The sequence below is a fragment of the Ranitomeya variabilis genome, chromosome 2 (assembly GCF_051348905.1).
Source record: "Ranitomeya variabilis isolate aRanVar5 chromosome 2, aRanVar5.hap1, whole genome shotgun sequence".
Lineage (NCBI taxonomy): Eukaryota > Metazoa > Chordata > Amphibia > Anura > Dendrobatidae > Ranitomeya > Ranitomeya variabilis.
This window is the reverse complement of record NC_135233.1, coordinates 790,615,807-790,639,514: the sequence shown is the minus strand read 5'-3', so window position 1 is coordinate 790,639,514 and position 23,708 is coordinate 790,615,807. Positions and strand designations below refer to the sequence as shown.

Here is a 23,708-nt window from a genome sequence, read left to right as displayed (position 1 = left end):
AAGAGAAGAGAGCTTTTATTATACTTATCTTCAGGGTGGTCCGGTCCGATGGATGTCGCTGGTCTTGGTCCGGCGCCTCCCTTCTTCTTGCGATGTCGCTCTCCTTCTCGTTTCGCATGGATGATGCGTCCCTACGTCATCCACAAAGTCTCACCAACATTGCGCTCCTGCGCAGGCGTACTTCTCTGCCCTGCTGAGGGCAGAGCAAAGTACTGCAGTGCGCAAGCTCTGGGAAAGGTCAAAGAACCGCGGCGCATGCCCACTGCAGTACTTTACCCTAGTCAGTGCAGAGAATACGCGTGCGCAGGAGCGCGATGCCGACGAGACTGTGTGGATGACGTATGCACGCGTCATCCACACGAATAAAGAAGAATTATGGCATCAAATAAAGATGGGAGGTGCTGAGCCAAGACCGGTGACACCTCCTCGGAAGAGACAACCCTGCAGGGGAGTATAATAAAAGCCCTTTTTCTTCTCTTACAGGTCAGGTTGGGGCTTATATACAGCATTATAGAATGTTTTACATCAGGCCTGAAAGTAGGTGGTCTTATATATCGGGCAAACCTGGTGGCAGGTTCCCTTTAAGAGCGGAGTTTTCAGGTTACGTCTGAAGATTCCAAAAGTGGGCAGACAATAGGATGTGTTGAGGCACTGACTTCTGGATGATTGGGGATGCTCAGGAATATATTTGGAGGCGATTGGGTGAGGAATGTACGAAGGTTCCGGCAATATGATTCTCTTCATCACTAACATTATGGAGATTCCAAACTTGACCAGGTTTTTTTTATTATTATTTTAGTGGTGAAAAAATATCCATTTTTTGGATGACCGATGTATTAGGACTTATTTTTGCTGGGCAAAACATTTTTTTTTAACTTACACAATTTTGAATTTCAGTATTTTTATGGGAAGGAGGGGGAGTTTTGTAAGGGAAGGTGGAGATTTAATTAAAAAAAAAAAAAAAATTCCTGAAGTGAAATATATTTATTATTTTTATTTTTTTCCCACATGGAAAACACTATCCGTCAGGTATGGACTACTATATCAAACAGCCAATATTTTATCCAACTGCCTGCAAGTCATTGGTCACATTTATGATATTTTTCTGTTTACTATACCTTGTCATATTTGCTGCTTGAACCAAAGCCAAAAATTAAAAGATGACCATGAGAGTCAGTGCAGGCAAAATGTTGTCCATCAGGAGAGCACTTACAGTCAAATACTGCTCCATGCCCCTGTCCTTCGATCTGCAAGACAGTTAAACATATCGCACAAACATCCAGAAAATGTGAATACAACAATAAGAAATTGCTATTAATTCATAGTGCAGTACATTTAAAGAGAGAAGACAACTTGGGGTAGAACAAGTATTATATAAAATGATGAGTGATCAACTCTAACAACTTGTTTACACTTGGTAACCCATCTACCACCTATCCACTGAGACAGAGACCCGTAGAGTATCCATTTTTCGGGGTCTACATCACGGCTTAATTTTTTGTGCTCAGAGCTGATGTTTTTATTGACACCATTTTGTGATACATATAATGTTTTGATCTCTTTATTGCATTTGCGCAGCACAGTAGTACACAGCGCAGGCGCCGGTTTTGAAGCGTAAACAGCGCTGAGGGGGCGGCGACGAAAGCCCCTGAAGATTGGAGTGATGGCAGAGTAGCGGTTCAAGCTGGGGAGTGAGGACCCGCCTCCCTGGCTAGAGACCGGTATTGTGGCTAAGTATCAAAATGCTTTATTTTGGGTATACTTGAACCTAAAACTAAAAGAGCCACCTTGTTAGAATGCAGCATAACTGCTGCACAAGGTGGCTCTTTTAGTTTATAACGGCTGGAGGGGGTGACAGTGGCCCTTTAACATCTTATCAGTGGCTTAGTATAGTAACCCCTTTCCAACATCAGGCATAATACGCCAATGTCGGACACCCTACTTTTGATGTGGGCTCCATCGGTGAGCCCACATCTCCTGGCACATGTCAGCTGTTTTGAACAACTGACATGTGCCACTAACAGTCGCAGGAGGAATAGTGATCCTCCCGCGGCTGTTAACCCGTTAAATGCCACTGTCAAACTGACAGCGGCATTTAACACACGCTTCCGGCAAGTGTGCCAGAAAGCTCGCCCTTCAGCGCCCATGTCACATGAACGTGGGCCGCCGATGGTTTGATGTGACAACCAGAGGTTTCCAGCAGCCCTCTATGGCTGTCACTGCCGGATTGCTATGAGATCCGCCCGGTCGGCGCTCATAGCAAGTGGAGAATTCTGCTATATACAGACGATCGGATAATCGCCTGTATGTAGCAGAGGCGATCAGGTTATGGCAGCTTCTAGTAAAGCGAGACTAGTAAAGCATGACAAAAAAAAAATAAAAAATTAAATAAATAAAAAAAAAATATAAAATAAATATATATATATATATATATATATATATATATATATATATATATATATATTATATATATACACACACACACATACATGTGTATATATGTGTATATATATATATATATATATATATATATATACACACACACACACACACGTGTATATATATATATATATATATATTTATATATATACACACACACACATACATGTGTATATATATATATATATATATATATATATATATATATATATATATATATACACACACATATACATACACACATATATATATACATACACACACACACACATCTATATATATATATATATATATATATATATATATATATATATATATACCGGTATATATATATATATCTATCTATCTATATCTATAATCTCCCCCCTTTTGCTTCATTAGAAAAAAAACAAACAAAAAAAACACACACACATTTGGTATTGCCGTGTACAAAATCGCCCAATCAATACAAAAGAATTACCCGATCGCTAAATGACGTAACAGGAAAAAAAAAAGTCAAAATGTAGTAACAGGCGATCTTATCTGCACCAAAATGGCATAATTGAAAACGTCAGCTCAGTGCGCATAAAATAAGCCCTCACCCAATCGGAGATCACGAAAAATGGAGATGCTACGGGTATCGGAAAATTACGTAACTTTTTTTTTTTCCCTTTAGAACAAACTTTGTAATTTTTTTCACCACTTAGATAAAAAAAGAACCTAGACATGTTAGATGTCTATGATATTGTAATGACCTGGAGAATCATGATGGCAGGTCAGTTTTAGCATTTCGTAAACATAGTAAAAAAGCAAAACAAAAAACAAATGTGGAATTGCACTTTTTTTGCAATTTCACCGCAATTTAAATTTTTTTTCCCGTTTTCCAGTACACGATATGTTAAAAATCAATGGTGTCTTTCAAAAGTACAACTCGTCCAGCAAAAAAACAAGCCCTCACATTGCCATATTGACCGAATCTGGCTATATTCGCATACAGACATTCATCTATAAATAGCACATGCTACAAAGTATTCTGCGGTTACACCCAGAAGGAAGGCACCTGTGATTGGCTGCCATGGTCAGGTGACTTCAAGAACACATTATCGGTTACTATGACCAGTCCTGTTACCACTTGAATGGAGACATCTCCCTTCCGGTGTCAACGCAGACTACTGTGCAGCCTTGTGCTGGAAACAATTAAGTGTTCGTATGCGAGTACAGCCTCATTTTTTATTTTGTAATATAATGAAGCACTTATACTTTAATTTTGCACAGACATTCCCTTTCAGTGTCACAGTAACACATTTATAGAACTTGTACTGAAAGTTTATGAATGGTGGCTATTTCTAAACATCAATGCTCAGATTCATCAAAGCAATTTAGCCAGAATTCTCTTTGTGACTTTTGGCATTTTCACACCAGTTTCTCCCAACTCCGCCAAAATGGGCGAACCTATGGATGGAAAGGGCGTGACACCACAGCTTGTCTAATTCCTGATAAGCTGTGCCATTATTTAGGCCAGAAATCTTGCTCCAGTCATGGACTGAAGTAAAATTTGAGGCTCACGCCACTCATCAGTGGCGTTTGACTCATTAAGAGGCATGTGCCTCTTATTTAATCAGGAGCATCAAACTCTTACATGCCCCCTCATAAAGACCAATGAGAGAAATGCTGGTTTTGATAAATCAGGGTCCAAGTGTATTATGTACTGTGGGTAAAATAAGTATTTGATACACTGATGATTTTGCATGTTTTCCACCTACAAAGAGTGGAGAGGTCCGTAATTGTTATTGTAGGTACACTTCAATTGTGAGGGAGAAAAAAAAAATCACATTCTATGATTTTGCCATAAGAAATTTGCATTTTATTGCATGAAATAAGTAATGTGATACAATAGAAAAACAGAACTTTATATTTGGTACAGAAACCTTTGTTTGCAATTACAGAGGTCAGACGTTTCCTGCATTTCTTGACCAAGTTTGCACACATTGCAGCAGGGATTTTGGCCCACTCCTCCATACAGATCTTCTCCAGATCCTTCAGGTTTGGGGGCTGTTGCTGGGCAATATTGAGTTTCAGATCCCTCCAAAGATTTTCTATTGGGTTAAGGACTGGAGACTCGCTAGGCCACTCCAGGACCTTGAAATGCTTCTTATGGAGCCACCCTTTAGTTGCCCTGGCTGTGTGTTTCAGGTCATTGTCATGTTGGAAGACCCAGCCATGACCCATCTTCAATGTTCTTACTGAAGGAAGGAGGTAGTTGGCCAAAATCTTTTGATATATGACCCCATCCATCCTCCCTTCAATATGGTGCAGTCATCCTGTCCCCTTTGCAGAAAAGCAGCAACAAAGTATGATGTTTTCCCCACCAGGCTTCACGGTTGTGACTGTGTTCTTGGGATTGTACTCATCCTTCTTCCTAACACAGTGAGTGAAGTTGATAAAAAAAAGTTCTATTTTGGTCTGACCAAATGATCGTCTCACATGCCTTCTCTGGATCATTCAGACGGTCATTGGCGAACTTCAAACGGGCCAGGACATGTGCTGGTGTGAGTAGGGGGACCTAGTATACCCTGCAGGATTTTAATCCAGGACAGTGTAGTGTAATACTAACGGTAATGTTTGAAATTGTGGCCCCAGCACTTGTCAGGTTATTGACCAGGTCCTCCATTGTAGTTCTGGGTCGATTCCTGACTTTTCTCAGAATCATCCTTAACCCACAAGGCAAGATCCTGCATGGAGCCCTAGGCTGAGGAAGATTGACAGTCATCTTGTGTTTCTTCCATTGTTTAAATAATTGTGCCAACAGTTGTTGCGGTCTCACCAAGCTGCTTTCCTATTGTCCTGCAACCCATACCAGCCTTGCACAAGTCTACAATTTTGTGTCTGGTCTCCTTAGACAGCTTTTTGGTCTTGGCCATGGTGGAGAGGTTGAGGTGTGATTGAGTGTGTGGACAGGTATGTTATGTAGGTAACAAGTTCAAACAGGTGCAATTAATACAGGTAATGAGTCAAGAGTAGGAGGGCTTCTTATAGAAAAACTAACAGGTCTGTGAGAGCCAGAATCCTGGGTGGTTATGTAAGTGATCAAATACTTATTTTATACAATAAATGCAATTTATGCATTTAATAATCGTACAATGTGATTTTCTGGATTTTTTTTTTTTAGATTCGTCTCTTACAGTTGAAGTGTACCTATGATAAAAATTACAGACCTCAATTCTTAGTAGGTGGGAAAACTTGCAAAATCTGCAGAGTATCAACACACTTATTTTCCCTATTTTATCTATGTATAAGATCAGAAAAGGGTTAGTTACAACATGTACAAATACCGTAGTACAGTATGGGTGAACTTAAATTGCAAAGAAAATTGAACAGTGGAATAAAAAAACATTAAAAAAAATAATTGGAGCCATATACATTCTGTTTGCCACCATATGATACTCAATGAGACTGTATTATGGAGCTACACTATATACAACTAGAATTTGGAAATGGCATTCTCAGTCACATTAAAATGAAGGGCTATAGGAGAAAAAAAAATAATGTGCCACAATATGGAAACACACAAATCAGAGTAATGTATAGCTACGTACAACTCCATGCTTGTATGCAGCTATGCTATTCTCATGTACATGTAAGAACTAAACTTACCATGTGTAGTCAACTGCCCCTAAATTTATTAGGATTCAAATAAATAAAAAAAACATGTACTTTGATTTCGCCAGTAAGGATGCAGGGTATGCACCTTTAGGCTATGTGCACACGTTGCGGATTAGACTTAGGAATTTCTGGTGCAGATTCTCCATCTCTTGGCAGGAAACGCAGGTGCGGATTTGTCGCGTTTTTTGTGCATTTTTGGTGCAGATTTTCTGAGTTTTTTACCCCTGCGGATTTCTATAATGGAATGGGTACAAAAACGCTGCATATCCACTAAAAAGAAGTGACATGCTACTTCTTTTAATCTGCAGCGTTTCCGCACGGAATTTTCCGCACCGTCAGCACAGCGGGGTTTTTTTACCACACTGATTTACATTGTACTGTAAATCACTTGCAGATCTGCAGTGTTTCTGCACTGCAAAAAACGCTGTGGATCCGCAGGAAATCCGCAACGTGTGCACATACCCTTAATATATGTGGTCATGCCCCTTCTATCGGACTGAAAATTTTATCACTCATAAAAGTAGTCTATTCTTTTCAAGAAATTCTATAAATGTAATGTACATCAGAAGCACACACAAGGCCAAATGTATATAATCAGAGTAAAACTAGCAGTCATCTTCATGTCACAGAGAATACGGACACAAATATTATATCAGAGCTCTACAATCGGCAACCAGATATTGGCTTACCATGTTAAAGTAAGATCGGATCTTGACCCCGCGAGCTAGATCCCAGACTATGACATTTCCATCATGTCCTGCCGAAAACAACACTCGTGGATCAAATGGATGAGATTCAAGTACAAAAACTTCATCCTCGTGACCCTGAAAACATGTAATATAAACTGCTTTAAGTAAAAAAATTAAAAAAAATCAAGAACAAATCTTAATATCCTATTTACAACATTTAGTTATTGACCTTCAATGCTTATCTTAAAATCTTGTTAGCAATGAGCATTAAAAAGCATGTCAATTTTTGTTTTATCAACTGTATTAGCTACACAGTTTGTTTCTTGATCTGTACCAAAAAAAACCATTCAGAACCAGAATTTTACAGTTGCATAATAATGTAACAAATCATCTAATTTTTTATGAAACCATCAACTAGTTCCCGCTGTGACAAGCTCCTAAGGAAGACTGCTCCACAGAATGGACACTGAACCTTGGCAAAATTATATTAGGAGAAAAATGATAAAGATAGCAATAATACCTTGAACTGAAATAGCACAAGGTAAGGGGACTTGCAGAAGAGAGAGTGTAGGTAGCTCAGATAACCTGCTAAAGGGGAGTGATGACTCCCCAAGAAGGTAACTTTACAAAAATTACCCTGGGGGGGAAAAAAAAAAAAAAAAAACACAGAAAAACCTTAATGCACAGAGAGGGCAGAAGTGATCCTAAGGTTCCATAGAATATCTGCGGACTGGTGTAGCAAGCCACTCTCACCAAGAATGACTAACTCTTTATGCAGAAAACGTTTCAGTGCAGGAAATTGTCCCTTTCAGGAGGCAAAACTAAACTGGACAGCAAAAAAACAGGATGAGGAGAAGACCACATAATGTCTGCGCCCCACTGCATTTGGTTATGGAGACATGCCCGGCAAAGCCAGTCCAGAGCTACTAGCAGCGATAGGATGGCCTGTGTCCAGGGCAGAGAACGAACAAAGAAATATAAAAGGCAGAGAAAACACTGAACAAATAGTGAAGAACATGTCCACTGTATAGGTCTGTGGGCCCCAAGACCTGCAGTACAGGTTAGAACCCTGACATTGTGGTCATTGTGATTATGTCAGAAGCAGCCTAAGGCCATGTTCACACGATCCTTTTTTTGATCCTTTTTTTTTCAGGTCCTGATTTGGAAAACCCGCAGTGTAAAACTGCACTGCTGATTTTCCTGCAGTTTCTTCTGCAGATTCCTCTGCGGGTTTTCAACAGCACTTTCCTATTGGTGCCTGTTGAAAACAGGAGCTGAATCCGCAGAAAGAAGTGACATGGTACTTCTTTTTTTCTGCAGGCAAATCCTCGCGGATTTGCCTGAGAAAAAAAGGATAGTGGGCACAGCGGTTTTTGTTTTCCATAGAGTAACATTGGACTGTACCCTGCATGGAAAAAGGACCTGAAAAAAAAAGGATCAAAAAAAGGATCGTGTGAACATAGCCTAATAGTTTACTCCGTGGATGTGGACTGCCGAGAGCATTGCAATATGACATACTTTGGCCGTGGGGCCATGTGATTTTTATGTCAGCCACTGCTGATCTACAGAGACAGAACAGACCTAGAGTATATTTGGTTTAACCCCTTAAGCCCCGTGGGTGGTTTGCACGTTAATGACTGGGCCAATTTTTACAATTCTGACCACTGTCCATTTATGAGGTTATAACTCTGGAACGCTTCAACAGATCTTGGCGATTCTGACATTGTTTTCTCGTGACATATTGTACTTCATGATAGTGGTAAAATTTATTCGATATAACTTGCGTTTATTTGTGAAAAAAATGGAAATTTGGCGAACATTTTGCAATTTTCCAACTTTGAATTTTTATGCCCTTAAATCACAGAGATATGTCACGCAAAATACTGAAGTAACATTTCCCACGTCTACTTTACATCAGCACAATTTTGGAACCAAAAATTTTTTTTGTTAGGGAGTTATAAGGGTTAAAAGTGGACCAGCAATTTCTCATTTTTACACCACCATTTTTTTTTTTTTTTAGAGACCACATCTCATTTGAAGTCATTTTGAGGGGTCTATATGATAGAAAATACCCAAGTGTGACACCATTCTAAAAACTGCACCCCTCAAGGTGCTCAAAACCACATTCAAGAAGTTTATTAACCCTTCAGGTGTTTCACAGGAATTTTTGGAATGCTTAAATAAAAATGAACATTTAACTTTTTTTCACACAAAATTTATTTCAGCTCCAATTTGTTTTATTTTACCAAGGGTAACAGGAGAAAATGGACCCCAAAAGTTGTACAATTTGTCCTGAGTACGCTAATACCCCATATGTGGGGGTAAACCATTGTTTGGGCGCATGGCAGAGCTCGGAAGGAAAGGAGCGCCATTTTACTTTTCAATGCAAAATTGACTGGAATTGAGATGGGACGCCATGTTGCGTTTGGAGAGCCCCTGATGTGCGTAAACATTGAAACCCCCCACAAGTGACACCATTTTGGAAAGTAGACCCCCTAAGGAACTTATCTAGATGGTGGGTCAAAGTGCTCACCACACAAGTGCTTCACAGAAGTTTATAATGCAGAGCTGTAAAAATAAAAAATCACATTTTTTCACAAAAATGATCTTTTCGCCCCCAATTTATTATTTTCCCAAGGGTAAGAGAAGAAATTGGACCCCAGAAGTTGTTGTACAATTTGTCCTGAGTACGCTGATACCCCATATGTGGGGGTAAACCATTGTTTGGGCGCATGGCAGAGCTCGGAAGGGAAGGAGCGCCATTTGACTTTTCAATGCAAAATTGACTGGAATTGAGATGGGACACCATGTCGCGTTTGGAGAGCCCCTGATATGCCTAAACATTGAAACCCCCCACAAGTGACACCATTTTGGAAAGTAGACCCCCTAAGGAACTTATCTAGATGTGTTTTGAGAGCTTTGAACCCGCAAGTGTTTCACTACAGTTTATAACGCAGAGCCGTGAAAACATATAAATATATATATATATATATATATATATATATATATATATATATATATATATATATATATATATATATATATATATATATATATATATATATTTTTTTTTTTTTTTATTTTTTTTTCTTCACAAAAATGATTTATTAGCCCCCAGTTTTGTATTTTCCCAAGGGTAACAGGAGAAATTGGACACCAAAAGTTGTTGTCCAATTTGTCCTGAGTACGCTGATACCCCGTATGTGGTGGGGAACCACTGTTTGGGCACGGCAGAGCTCGGAAGGGAAGGAGCGCCATTTGGAATGCAGACTTAGATGGATTGGTCTGCAGGCGTCCCGTTGCATTTGCAGAGCCCCTGATGTACCCAAACAGTACAAACCCCCCACAAGTGACCCCGTATTGGAAACTAGACCTCCCAAGGAACTTATCTAGATGTGTTGTGAGAACTTTGAACCCCCAAGTGTTTCACTACAGTTTACAACGCAGAGCCGTGAAAATAAAAAATCTTTTTTTTCCCCCACAAAAATGATTTTTAGCCCCCCTAATTTTTATTTTCCCAAGGATAACAAGAGAACTTGGACCCCAAAAGTTGTTGTCCAATTTGTCCCGAGTACGCTGATACCCCATATGTAAGGGTAAACCCCTGTTTGGGCACACGTGAGAGCTTGGAAGAGAAGGAGCACCATTTTACTTTTTCAACGCAGAATTGGCTGGAATTGAGATCGGACGCTATGTCGCGTTTGGAGAGCCCCTGATGTGCCTGAACAGTGGAAACTCCCCAATTCTACCTGAAACCCTAATCCAACCACACCCCTAACCCTAATCCCAACAGTAACCCTAACCACAACCCTAACCCTGACACACCCCTAACCCTAATTCCAACCGTAAATGTAATCCAAACCCTAACCCTATCTTTAGCCCCAACCCTAACTGTAGCCCTAACCCTAGCCCCAACCCTAGCCCAAACCCTAGCCCTAACCCTAGCCCCAACCCTAGCCCTAACCCTAGCCCTAACCCTAGCCCTAACCCTAGCCCTAACCCTTGCCCTAACCCTAGCAACCCTAGTAACTTTAGCCCCAACCCTAGCCCCAACCCTAACCCTAGCCCTTGCGGGAAAATGGAAATAAATACATTTTTTTATTTTATTATTTTTCCCTAACTAAGGGGGTGATGAAGGGGGGTTTGATTTACTTTTATAGCGTTTTTTATATCGGATTTTTATGATTGGCAGCTGTCACACACTAAAAGACGCTTTTTATAACAAAAAAGTTACATGACATTTTTTGATCGCTTTTTATTCCGATTTTTGTGAGGCAGAATGACCAAAAACCAGCTATCCATGAATTTCTTTTGGGGGAGGCGTTTATACCGTTCCACGTTTGCTAAAATTGATAAAGCAGTTTTATTCTTCGGGTCAGTACGATTACAGAGATCTCTCATTTATATCATTTTTTTATGTTTTGGCGTTTTTATACAATAAAAGCTATTTTATAGAAAAAATAATTAGTTTGGCATCGCTTTATTCTGAGGACTATAACTTTTTTATTTTTTTGCTTATGATGCTGTATGGAGGCTTGTTTTTTGCGGGACAAGATGACGTTTTCAGCGGTACCATGGTTATTTATATCCATCTTTTTGATCGCGTGTTATTCCACTTTTTGTTCAGCGGTATAATAAAGCGTTGTTTTTTGGCTCTTTTTTTTTTTCTTACGGTGTTCACTGAAGGGGTTAACTAGTGGGACAGTTTTATAGGTTGGGTTGTTACGGACGCGGCGATACTAAATGTGTACTTTTATTGCTTGTTTTTTTTATATAGATAAAGAAATGTATTTATAGGAACAATATTTTTCTTTTTTTTTTGCATTTTTTTGGTGGAATTTTTTTAAATTTTTTTGTACACATCTGAATTATATATATATTTTTTACACTATAACATTGCCCCGGGGGGGCATCATGTTATAGTGTAAGATCGCCGATCTGACACTTTGCTGTGCACTGTGTCAGATCGGCCATCTGACGTGCACAGCTCCTCCAGGCTTCCCGGCGCCTGCTATGAGCAGGCGCTGTGAAGCCACCTCCCTGCAGGACCCGGATGCCGCGGCCATTTTGGATCCGGGCCTGCTGCAGGGATAGGAGGTAAGAGACGCTCGGAGCAACGCAATCACATCGCGTTGCTCCGGGGGTCTCAGGGAAGCCCGCAGGGAGCCCCCTCCCTGCGCGATGCTTCCCTATACCGCCGGAACACTGCAATCATGTTTGATCGCAGTGTGCCGGGGGCGGTCTGTGATGGCTCCTGGCACATAGTGCCGGATGTCAGCTGCGATAGTCAGCTGACATGCGGCCGATCGCATATGACGTACTATCCCGTCGGTGGGAATTAAGGCCCACCCCACCTCGACGGGATAGTACGTCATATGGGATTAAGGGGTTAAAACTAGGAAAATGCTTCCATTCCCCAGGAGAAATCTCAGACTAATAAATTATATACTGCCTGGAGGGAGAAAAAATACCCAACTCACACAGGTGATGATGTTGTCCAACACAGGGATTTAAAAAAATTACTGAGGATCCAGAGTTGATCTGAACTGAACAAACTGTCTTCTCTGGACAGTTCTTCACGAAAAAAAATGGCCAGATATGAGAAATTCACAACCTCATTGTATAATTAATGCAGTGAGGTGAATAAAGATCTTGGAGAAGACCTGGAAGCTGGTGGGAGCTCAAGAGGAGGGGAATAAAACAACAAAGTAATTGCTGATTTGAAAAAACAAGACTATATTACCGCGCTACTCCATACATGTGTAAAGCCAAATTGTGAAGATGTTAAATATGCAAATGAAGAGAAACTTACTGGGGTTATGCCAAAAGGACGGATCTGATGAGTGGCACTTAGTTTAGTGAGGTGATGATCCCAACAATTGGTGGGAGAGGGTATGATCTCCCTGAATTGCCTTGAGGTCGTGTGACCGCTAGAAGATCGATAGTGGTGGATAGTTGGTGGTGAATCCTTTAATAATGCGTGAATATGCTGTTATTCAGATGTGGATATAGTATCCTGTTAGGTTGCCCTGGGTTGATCCTGGCTGTGGGGACGACAAGTGGTGTGCCTGCGTCCGGAAGACTAACCGCTGTGCTGCAGAGGGTGACCACAGTCGGTGTGCGGGAACCGCTGCACTGGACGCCGACAATGATCACAGGTGCCTCGGCCGGCAACACGCTGAGAATGCGGCGGAAATGGGATGGGCGGGGTTTCGGAGTGACATCACCGACGGTGTGCGGGAACCGCTGCACTAGACGCCGACAATGATCACAGGTGCCTCGGCCGGCAACACGCTGAGTATGCGGCGGAAATGGGATGGGCGGGGTTTCGGAGTGACATCACCGACAGAGAAGGACAGGTGCGCAGAAGGAACCCTTCACAATTTGGCTTTACACATGTATGGAGTAGCGCGGTGATATATTCTTGTTTTTTTAGGCTTTGCTTTCTAGCAGGTATACACAGAACCTGCTTCAATCACCAGCAGCTCTTTATACAAATCTTACCCTTGGGTCAGTCATTTGCTGAGCGCCAGTGTTTATATCTATACTTTTTCAATTGCTGATTTGACCCGACAGTAAGAATGAAAGCGCATGCGTCACAGGCCTACAGAAAAAAGGAACTCTTCGAGTTTGAGTTGTGCAACTATGGATCACAGGAATTCCATCCAAAATCATAAATCCCTGCACAAGACTGTTGAGCAGGACTGTAGGGTAGTTAAGACAAACGTCAGACGCCACAGCACTGCCTCACTACTGAGCATGTACATAAAGTACAGCACAGATTCATCTCCACTAAAAGCCGAGCTCCATTTCATAGATCAGGAACGGAACAGAACAGACATTTATAGGACATTTCAAAAATGTTTCCAAATTCTCAAGAAAACATATACAGCACATCCTGCATTCAACTAATGTACGCAATTTATTATATAATTTTACGAGTTTGAGTCAGTCCATTTTATACAGACTCCACTAAAATAGACACAGACTCCAACTCCGACTCCACAGCATTGCTGTTTAGTCTTTTCAAGTCTTGGACAGGTAGGACCAAGCCATCCTTTTATTGGGATTAGATGACAGGCAGGAGCAGTAACCTTGAACATAAGAGTTTGAAGTAGGAGGACGCAGATAGTTTCACAAAAAGCAGCCATGTCAGACTGAGGAGAGAAGTGATGGAAAAGAACTGTTATGACCCCAATGGCGAGGGTCTCAGAGAAATAGGTAAGTCTGCGAAGTACAAAAATCCAGCTCATAGGGCAGTGGTAACTGGGTTGACCATATATCTACTCCTAACGCCAACCCTAGAAGTAGCCGGGGAACATGCCTACGTTGGTCGCTAGATGTCTCGCGCCAGCCGGAGAACTAACTACCCCTAGAAGAGGAAAACAAAGACCTCTCTTGCCTCCAGAGAAAGGACCCCAAAAGTAGGATACAAGCCCCCCACAAATAATAACGGTGAGGTAAGAGGAAATGACAAACATAGAAATGAACTAGGTTTAGCAAAGAGAGGCCCGCTTACTAATAGCAGAATGTAGTAAGATAACTTATATGGTCAACAAAAACCCTATCAAACATCCACGCTGGAAATTCAAGAACCCCCGAACCGTCTAACGGCCCGGGGGGAGAACACCAGCTCCCTAGAGCTTCCAGCAAGGACAGGATACAGATTAAGTACAAGCTGGACAAAAATGCAAACAAAAACAAATAGCAAAAAGCAAGAAAGCAGACTTAGCTTAATCTAGCAGGAACCAGGATCAGTAGACAAGAGCACAACAGATTAGCTCTGATTACAACGTTGCCAGGCATTGAACTGAAGGTCCAGGGAGCTTATATAGCAACACCCCTGAACTAACGGCCCAGGTGAGCATACAAGGGATGACTGACATACCCAGAGTCAAATAACTAGTAACCACTAGAGGGAGCCAAAAAGCAAATTCACAACAGTACCCCCCCCCCCTTAGTGAGGGGTCACCGAACCCTCACCAAGACCACCAGGGCGATCAGGATGAGCGGCGTGAAAGGCCCGAACTAAATCGGCCGCATGCACATCAGAGGCGACCACCCAGGAATTATCCTCCTGATCATAGCCCTTCCACTTGACCAGGTACTGAAGCCTCCGCCTGGAGAGACGAGAATCTAAGATCTTCTCCACCACGTACTCCAACTCGCCCTCAAACAACACCGGAGCAGGAGGCTCAGCAGAAGGAACCACAGGCACAACGTACCGCCGCAACAAGGACCTATGAAATACGTTGTGAATGGCAAACGACACCGGAAGATCCAGGCGAAAGGACACAGGATTAAGGATTTCCAATATCTTGTACGGACCAATGAAGCAAGGCTTAAATTTGGGAGAGGAGACCTTCATAGGAACAAATCGAGAAGACAGCCATACCAAATCCCCAACACGAAGTCGGGGACCCACACCGCGGCGGCGGTTGGCAAAACGCTGAGCCTTCTCCTGTGACAACTTCAAGTTGTCCACCACATGATTCCAGATCTGCTGCAACCTATCTACCACAGAATCCACCCCAGGACAGTCAGAAGGCTCCACATGTCCCGAGGAAAAACGAGGATGGAAACCAGAGTTGCAGAAAAATGGCGAAACCAAGGTGGCGGAACTAGCCCGATTATTAAGGGCAAATTCAGCCAACGGCAAGGTGGTCACCCAATCATCCTGATCAGAAGAGACAAAACACCTCAAATAAGCCTCCAGAGTCTGATTAGTTCGCTCCGTTTGTCCATTAGTCTGTGGATGAAAAGCGGACGAAAACGACAAATCAATGCCCATCCTACCACAAAAGGATCGCCAGAACCTGGAAACAAACTGGGATCCTCTGTCCGACACAATATTCTCAGGAATGCCGTGTAAACGGACCACGTTCTGGAGGAACACAGGAACCAGATCGGAAGAGGAATGCAGCTTAGGCAAAGGAACCAAATGGACCATCTTGGAGAAACGATCACATATCACCCAGATGACAGACATGCCCCGAGACACCGGAAGATCAGAAATGAAATCCATAGAGATGTGTGTCCAAGGTCTCTTCGGGACAGGCAAGGGCAAGAGCAACCCGCTGGCACGAAAACAGCAAGGCTTAGCTCGAGCACAAGTCCCACAGGACTGCACAAAACACCGCACATCCCTTGACAAGGACGGCCACCAAAAGGACCTGGCCACCAGATCCCTGGTGCCAAAAATTCCCGGGTGCCCTGCCAACACCGAGGAATGAACCTCGGAAATGACTCTACTGGTCCACCTAGCAGGCACAAACAATCTGTCAGGTGGACAAGAGTCAGGCCTACCAGCCTGAAATCTCTGCAACACACGTCGCAGATCCGGAGAAATAGCTGACAAGATAACTCCTTCCTTAAGAATACCCACAGGTTCAGCGACTCCAGGAGCATCAGGCACAAAGCTCCTAGACAGAGCATCGGCCTTCACATTCTTCGAACCTGGTAAATACGAGACCACAAAGTCAAAACGGGAGAAAAACAATGACCAGCGGGCCTGTCTAGGATTCAGGCGTTTAGCAGACTCGAGATACATCAGATTTTTGTGATCAGTCAAAACCACCACACGATGCTTAGCACCCTCGAGCCAATGACGCCACTCCTCAAATGCCCACTTCATGGCCAACAACTCCCGATTGCCCACATCATAATTTCGCTCTGCAGGTGAAAACTTCCTAGAGAAAAAGGCACAAGGTCTCATAGTAGAGCAACCAGGACCTCTCTGAGACAAAACGGCCCCTGCCCCAATCTCCGAAGCATCCACCTCAACCTGAAAGGGCAGTGAGACATCAGGCTGGCACAAAACAGGCGCCGAAGTAAACCGGCGTTTCAACTCCTGGAAAGCCTCCACGGCAGCAGGAGCCCAGTTAGCTACATCAGAGCCTTTCTTGGTCATATCCGTCAAAGGTTTAACAACGCTAGAAAAATTAGCGATAAAACGACGGTAAAAGTTAGCAAAACCCAAGAACTTCTGAAGACTCTTAACTGACGAGGGCTGAGTCCAATCATGAATAGCTCGGACCTTGACTGGGTCCATCTCCACAGCAGAAGGGGAAAAAATGAAACCCAAAAAGGGAACCTTCTGTACACCAAAGAGACACTTTGAGCCTTTAACAAACAAAGAATTTTCACGCAAAATCTTGAAAACCATCCTGACCTGTTCTACATGCGAGTCCCAATCATCAGAAAAAACCAGAATATCGTCCAGATAAACGATCAAAAATTTATCCAGATACTTCCGGAAAATGTCATGCATAAAGGACTGAAAAACTGAAGGCGCATTAGAGAGCCCAAAAGGCATCACCAAGTACTCAAAATGACCTTCGGGCGTATTGAATGCGGTTTTCCATTCATCTCCTTGCTTAATGCGCACAAGGTTATACGCACCACGAAGATCTATCTTGGTGAACCACTTGGCACCTTTAATCCGGGCAAACAAGTCTGACAACAGCGGCAAAGGATACTGAAATTTGACAGTGATCTTATTTAAGAGCCGATAGTCAATACAAGGCCTCAAAGATCCGTCCTTTTTGGCCACAAAAAAGAATCCCGCACCAAGAGGGGAAGAAGAAGGACGGATATGCCCCTTCTCCAGAGACTCTCTAATATATGAACGCATAGCGGTATGTTCAGGTACCGACAGGTTAAATAATCTTCCCTTAGGAAACTTACTGCCTGGAATCAACTCTATTGCGCAGTCACACTCCCTATGAGGAGGCAGTGCACTGGACCTGGACTCGCTGAAAACATCCTGATAATCAGACAAATACTCCGGAACTTCCGAAGGCGTAGAAGAAGCAATAGACACGGGCAGGGAATCCCCATGATTTCCACGGCATCCCCAACTTGACACTGACATGGCCTTCCAATCCAAGACTGGATTATGGGTCTGCAACCATAGCAACCCCAAAACAAACAACCAAATCATGCATTTTATGCAAAACAAGAAAACGTATAACCTCCCGATGTTCAGGAGTCATACACATGGTAACCTGTGTCCAAAACTGCGGTTTATTTTCTGCCAACGGCGTAGCATCAATACCCCTAAGAGGGATAGGATTTTCTAATGGCTCAAGAACAAAACCACAGCGCTTGGCAAATGACAGATCCATAAGACTCAGGGCAGCACCTGAATCTACAAACGCCATGGCAGGATAAGAGGACAGTGAACAAATCAAAGTTACAGATAGAATAAATTTAGGTTGCAAATTACCAACGGTGACAGGACTAACAACCTTAGTTAGACGTTTAGAGCATGCTGAGATAACATGTGTAGAATCACCACAGTAGTAACACAAGCCATTCTGGCGTCTATGAATTTTCCGCTCATTTCTAGTCAGGATTCTATCACATTGCATTAAATCAGGTGTTTGTTCAGACAACACCATAAGGGAATTTGCGGTTTTGCGCTCCCGCAACCGCCGGTCAATTTGAATAGCCAGGGCCATGGAATCATTTAGACCTGTGGGAATAGGGAAACCCACCATCACATTCTTAATGGCTTCAGAAAGGCCATTTCTAAAATTTGCGGCCAGTGCACACTCGTTCCACTGAGTCAGCACGGACCATTTCCGAAATTTTTGGCAATACACTTCAGCCTCGTCCTGGCCCTGAGACATAGCCAGCAAGGCTTTTTCTGCCTGAATCTCAAGATTGGGTTCCTCATAAAGTAAACCGAGCGCCAGAAAAAACGCATCAATATCCGCCAATGCCGGATCTCCTGGCGCCAGCGAGAAGGCCCAATCCTGAGGGTCGCCCCGTAAAAAAGAAATAACAATTTTCACTTGCTGAGCGGAGTCTCCAGATGAACAGGGTCTCAGGGACAAAAATAATTTACAATTATTCCTGAAATTTCTAAACTTAAATCGGTCTCTGAAAAACAATTCAGGAATCGGTATCTTAGGTTCTGACATAGGATTTCTGGTAACATAATCTTGTATGCCCTGCACACGAGCAGCAAGCTGGTCCACACTTGTAATCAAGGTCTGGACATTCATGTCTACAGCAAGCTTGAGCCACTCAGAGGTAAAGGGGAAAAGAAAAAAAAAAATGAGAGAGAGGAAAAAAACAACTCAGAATTTTCTTTCTTATAATCCCGCTTCTGCAATGCATTTAACATTTAATACTGGCCTGGCAAACTGTTATGACCCCAATGGCGAGGGTCTCAGAGAAATAGGTAAGTCTGCGAAGTACAAAAATCCAGCTCATAGGGCAGTGGTAACTGGGTTGACCATATATCTACTCCTAACGCCAACCCTAGAAGTAGCCGGGGAACATGCCTACGTTGGTCGCTAGATGTCTCGCGCCAGCCGGAGAACTAACTACCCCTAGAAGAGGAAAACAAAGACCTCTCTTGCCTCCAGAGAAAGGACCCCAAAAGTAGGATACAAGCCCCCCACAAATAATAACGGTGAGGTAAGAGGAAATGACAAACATAGAAATGAACTAGGTTTAGCAAAGAGAGGCCCGCTTACTAATAGCAGAATGTAGTAAGATAACTTATATGGTCAACAAAAACCCTATCAAACATCCACGCTGGAAATTCAAGAACCCCCGAACCGTCTAACGGCCCGGGGGGAGAACACCAGCTCCCTAGAGCTTCCAGCAAGGACAGGATACAGATTAAGTACAAGCTGGACAAAAATGCAAACAAAAACAAATAGCAAAAAGCAAGAAAGCAGACTTAGCTTAATCTAGCAGGAACCAGGATCAGTAGACAAGAGCACAACAGATTAGCTCTGATTACAACGTTGCCAGGCATTGAACTGAAGGTCCAGGGAGCTTATATAGCAACACCCCTGAACTAACGGCCCAGGTGAGCATACAAGGGATGACTGACATACCCAGAGTCAAATAACTAGTAACCACTAGAGGGAGCCAAAAAGCAAATTCACAACAAGAACCTGCTGGGGATAGCGTGGAGAACTTTGAACCTGTAACTATAATGTTGCCTGGGTCAGGGAGGTATCATGCACTTGAAGAAGCCAAATCCTCAGAAAGAGAGAAGACTTACTTCCACCAGAGATTTAGTTTCAGGTGAGGAATGACCATGATACAATAGGATTTAAAAGGTGGAGACTAGTAGGCTATGTGCAAGTGTGCCACAGTTTGAGCTAGAATAATCTACTAGAATCAGAAACACGATAAACTTCTCTACATGGGAAGAGAAGATCCAAAAGGAAAAGGACATCTGAAAATGCTTGTCTGAGTATCTACGGTTTTGGGAAGAAGAGCACATTCACCTGCCCTGTGACATCCAAGGTTATGTCAGCCAGATACTTGTTAAAAGAGACCGCTCTCCATGTAGAGAAAGAAGGCCAGGAATAGCCTATTTAGACACTGGACGTGGTGGCCAAAGATTGGATCAGATAATGCAATAAACAGCAACAGATTGTAGAAGATTGGTGAGCAAAGGCAAACCTCAAAAGAACTGTAAAAGGCATGCCGTAACATACAAGATTGTGCACAAAATGCACCTGAGGTGTATCTGAAGAATGACTCTAGTTTACCTGTGAAGACGTGGACATACAAGCATTTCCAACTCCAGAGGCGAAAAAAAAAAAATCAGGATGCCGAGCAGAGCTCACCACAGAAGACACCTACCATAGAGAAGGTAAGCAGGTTCCACAGAATAATACAAAACGGTCCAGCTGATAACCAAGTAAGCGGTATGCGCAGAATAGTTGGCCAAAATGGAGGACAGGATTTTTGTCTACCAGAGGACTAGGTAATAAAAGGCAGACCAAGAGAGAACTTAGAACTAGGTGCAGGTTAAAAGCAGTATCCCCTGGTTGGCAGATGAGGTGCAAGAAATAGAAGATGGACTACGCAAAGAGAGGCTGCAAGGAAAAATAGGGATTTTTGTGTACTCACCGTAAAATCCTTTTCTCCGAGCCAATCACTAGGGGACACAGAACCATGGGTGTTATGCTGCTGTCACTAGGAGGACACTAAGTTAACACATAAAGAATAGCTCCTCCCCTGCAGTATACACCCTCCTGCTGGCTCTCAGTGAACCAGTTCGGTATCAAAGCAGTAGAAGCTTAACAATTAACAAGAATGAACTATGTCAAAACCAAGTCAACACAGAAAAAAACTAAAGCCAATAGGCTAACAGGGTGGGTGCCGTGTCCCCCAATGATTGGCTCGGAGAAAAGGATTTTACGGTGAGTACACAAAAATTTCTCCTACGCCTCATTGGGGGACACAGGACCATGGGACGTCACCCAGCAGTCACTGGGTGGGAAACAATCCACTGCAATTGCTCCTTGTACCCACAAGTTACAGATGCGGCACTGCCGCCTGCAAAATTCGTCTGCCGATGGACACATCTGCCGAGGCCTGAGAGTGGACATGGTAATGTTTCGTAAACGTATGCAGGTTGGACCAAGTCGCAGGTCTGCAGACTTGTGCTGCCGACACCTGGTGCCGGATGGCCCAAGACGCACCCACTGACTGAGTAGAATGAGCCTTAATCCCTACTGGGACGGAGTGACCTCTGACTCGGTAGTACTCCTGAATAGCTGAACGAATCCACTTGGCTATCGTAGCTTTGGAAGCGGCTAGACCTTTCCTTGGCCCTTCCAGGAGCACAAACAGGGCATCTGACCTGCGGAAAGACGCCGTCCTCGAGACTTATCTCCTAAGAGCTCTCACCAAGTCCAGTGTGTGAAGAGCCTTCTCGGTGTGATGTACTGGTGCCGTGCAAAGTGAAGGCAAGACAATCTCCTCATTGAGGTGGAAAGATGAAACAACTTTCTGTAGAAAAGACGGGGATGTTCTCAAAACCACTTTATCCTGATGAAAAATGAGGAAAGCAACTTAACAAGCTCAGAGACTCGTCGGATGGACGTGACCACAACCAGGAAAGCAACTTTCCATGACAGAAAAGACAGGGGAACGTCCTGCAGAGGTTCTAAAGGGGCCTCCTGCAAGACTCCGAGGACCAGATTAAGGTCCCATGGTTCCAACGACCTCTTATAGGGCGGCACCACATGGGAGACTCCGTGAATGAACGTCTTCACCTGTAATCTGTTGGCAATGCTACGTTGGAACAGGACTGACAAGGCTGAAATCTGCCCTTTGAGAGAACTAAAAACCTTTCGTTTTGAGGAACCAGGATAATAACCCCGTCTTCTTTTAGAGAGCTAATGGCCTGGAAGGACTCTGATGCCTTTGCCCTGGGAGGAGAAGACGGGGAAAAAGTGATTTGGTGGAAGAGACAAAAATTCTATCTTGTATCCGGAGGAAACTAGGTCGCGGACCCATTCGTCGTGAACGACCGAGAGCCACGCGTCGCTGAAGGAAAGCAGGTGGCCGCCTATTTTGAGGGTGTCCTCCGGATGCCGCAGGGAGTCATTGTGTGGGAGACTTGGCCGGTCTGGACTCTCTGGATCCTGACTTCCTAGGCCTGCCTCTCCAAGAGGGGGAAGGTTTGTAAGAGGTCTGAGGACCTCTATCCCTACGATGTGCCCGGCCGGGTCCGGTAGATGTGGAAGTAGATGACCAATTTGAGTTGAAGCGAAAAAAAACAAAACAAAAATCGGGACCAGGCCTGCTGTTGTTGGTTCCGAAAGGGCCGAAAGGGTCTCTGTTGTGGAAGAAATTTACTCTTCCCTCCAGTGGCGTCGGAAATTAATTGGTCGAGCTTTTCGCCAAAAAGGCGACCACTCTGATATGGAAGAGAAGTCAATGTGACTTTTTGGAAGTCGAATCCGCACGCCAGTCCCTGAGCCATAAGGATCTCCGGATGGTGATGGCGTTTGCTGCTTGCGAAGCACAGTTAGCGCGGTAACTACAAAATCTTCCGCTCTGGCTATCGGAGTAGCGAGGTCTGCTATCTCGGGGGGGGGAGAGATCAGTATCCAGCACCACTGCAAACAAGACCTCAGCCCAGTGGGTCATAGCCTAAGCCACCCACGTAGCAGTAAAAGATGGGAAGAGTGCGGCTGTTGAGGCTTCAAAGGCTTAACGTGCCATATTGTCGATCTGACGATCGGTTGGGTTTTTAATAGAGGATAAAATAGATTTAGTAGCCAGGCGTGATACCAGAGGACTTACCGGGGGAGATTGAGACCAATCTTTTCTTAGATCCTGGGCAAAGGGATATTTTGATTCCATGGGCTTCTGCCCTGTGAATCGTTTATCGGGATGGATCCTGTGAGATTCAACGATTTCCTTAAATTCGGGATGAGTGGTGAACACTGAGCTCGCTTGGTCCTCTTAAAGGACACGGCGTGATTTGTTTTAGATAAAGGTTCCTTCTCAAGTTTCAAAGCCTTTTTCACTGACTCAGAGAATCGAGAGTCTCCTGATCGTGATGAAATTCCTGATCCAGGGACGTGTCAGAATCGTCCTCTGAAACAGGTTCTCTACTAGCCCCAATGGAAGGGGAGTGAGAAATGGAGCTCTCAGAACCCGAAACCCGGTGATGGTCTGGGGATATGGCATGAGTCCTTCTCCTGGAAGAGCGAGAGCTCCTTTGCAAGGTACGACCCCTAGAGTGCGAGGGGTTTTGAGGATCGGAAGCGTCATCCGTAAGAGTGCCCTGGTTAGAGGAGGGGTCTCGGAACGATTCTAACACTTTTGCCAGGGATGCCATAGACCGGGTTAGGGAGGTAGCCCACTCGGGGACCAGGCTCAGTAGGTTCGGTATAATTAACAGGTGGTTCCTGAACAGTCGCCGGTTCACAAGCTGTGCACAATGCAGTATTGTGACCCCGGGGTAATATGAGACCTTAACAAGAGGTACATGCAGCAAAAAATACAGTGTGGGTTTTCCCAGACTTTTTGTGAGGCCTTGATTGAGACATAGTAGCCTTGAGGAGAGCGCTTACTAGCAGGGGAAGGGTTAAGCTATGTATCTGCAGCTTACCCAGGTCCTGTGTCTTGAGTCCCCAGGGGAGGTCCGCAATGTATGGTCCT

General features: G+C 43.7%; 1 protein-coding gene across 2 annotated transcripts in view; it reads right to left on the bottom strand.

The window, feature by feature from the left end:
* PHIP (PHIP subunit of CUL4-Ring ligase complex) overlaps positions 1–23,708 on the bottom strand; it is a 225,043-nt gene that overhangs the window by 92,383 nt on the left and 108,952 nt on the right. For both annotated transcript variants that reach the window (XM_077289845.1, XM_077289846.1), the window contains exons 15-16: positions 6,771–6,905; positions 1,119–1,247 (exon numbers count right to left, since the gene is read on the bottom strand). In XM_077289845.1, coding sequence (XP_077145960.1) covers positions 1,119–1,247; positions 6,771–6,905 — 264 coding nt within the window. The remainder of the gene's footprint in view (positions 1–1,118; positions 1,248–6,770; positions 6,906–23,708) is intronic.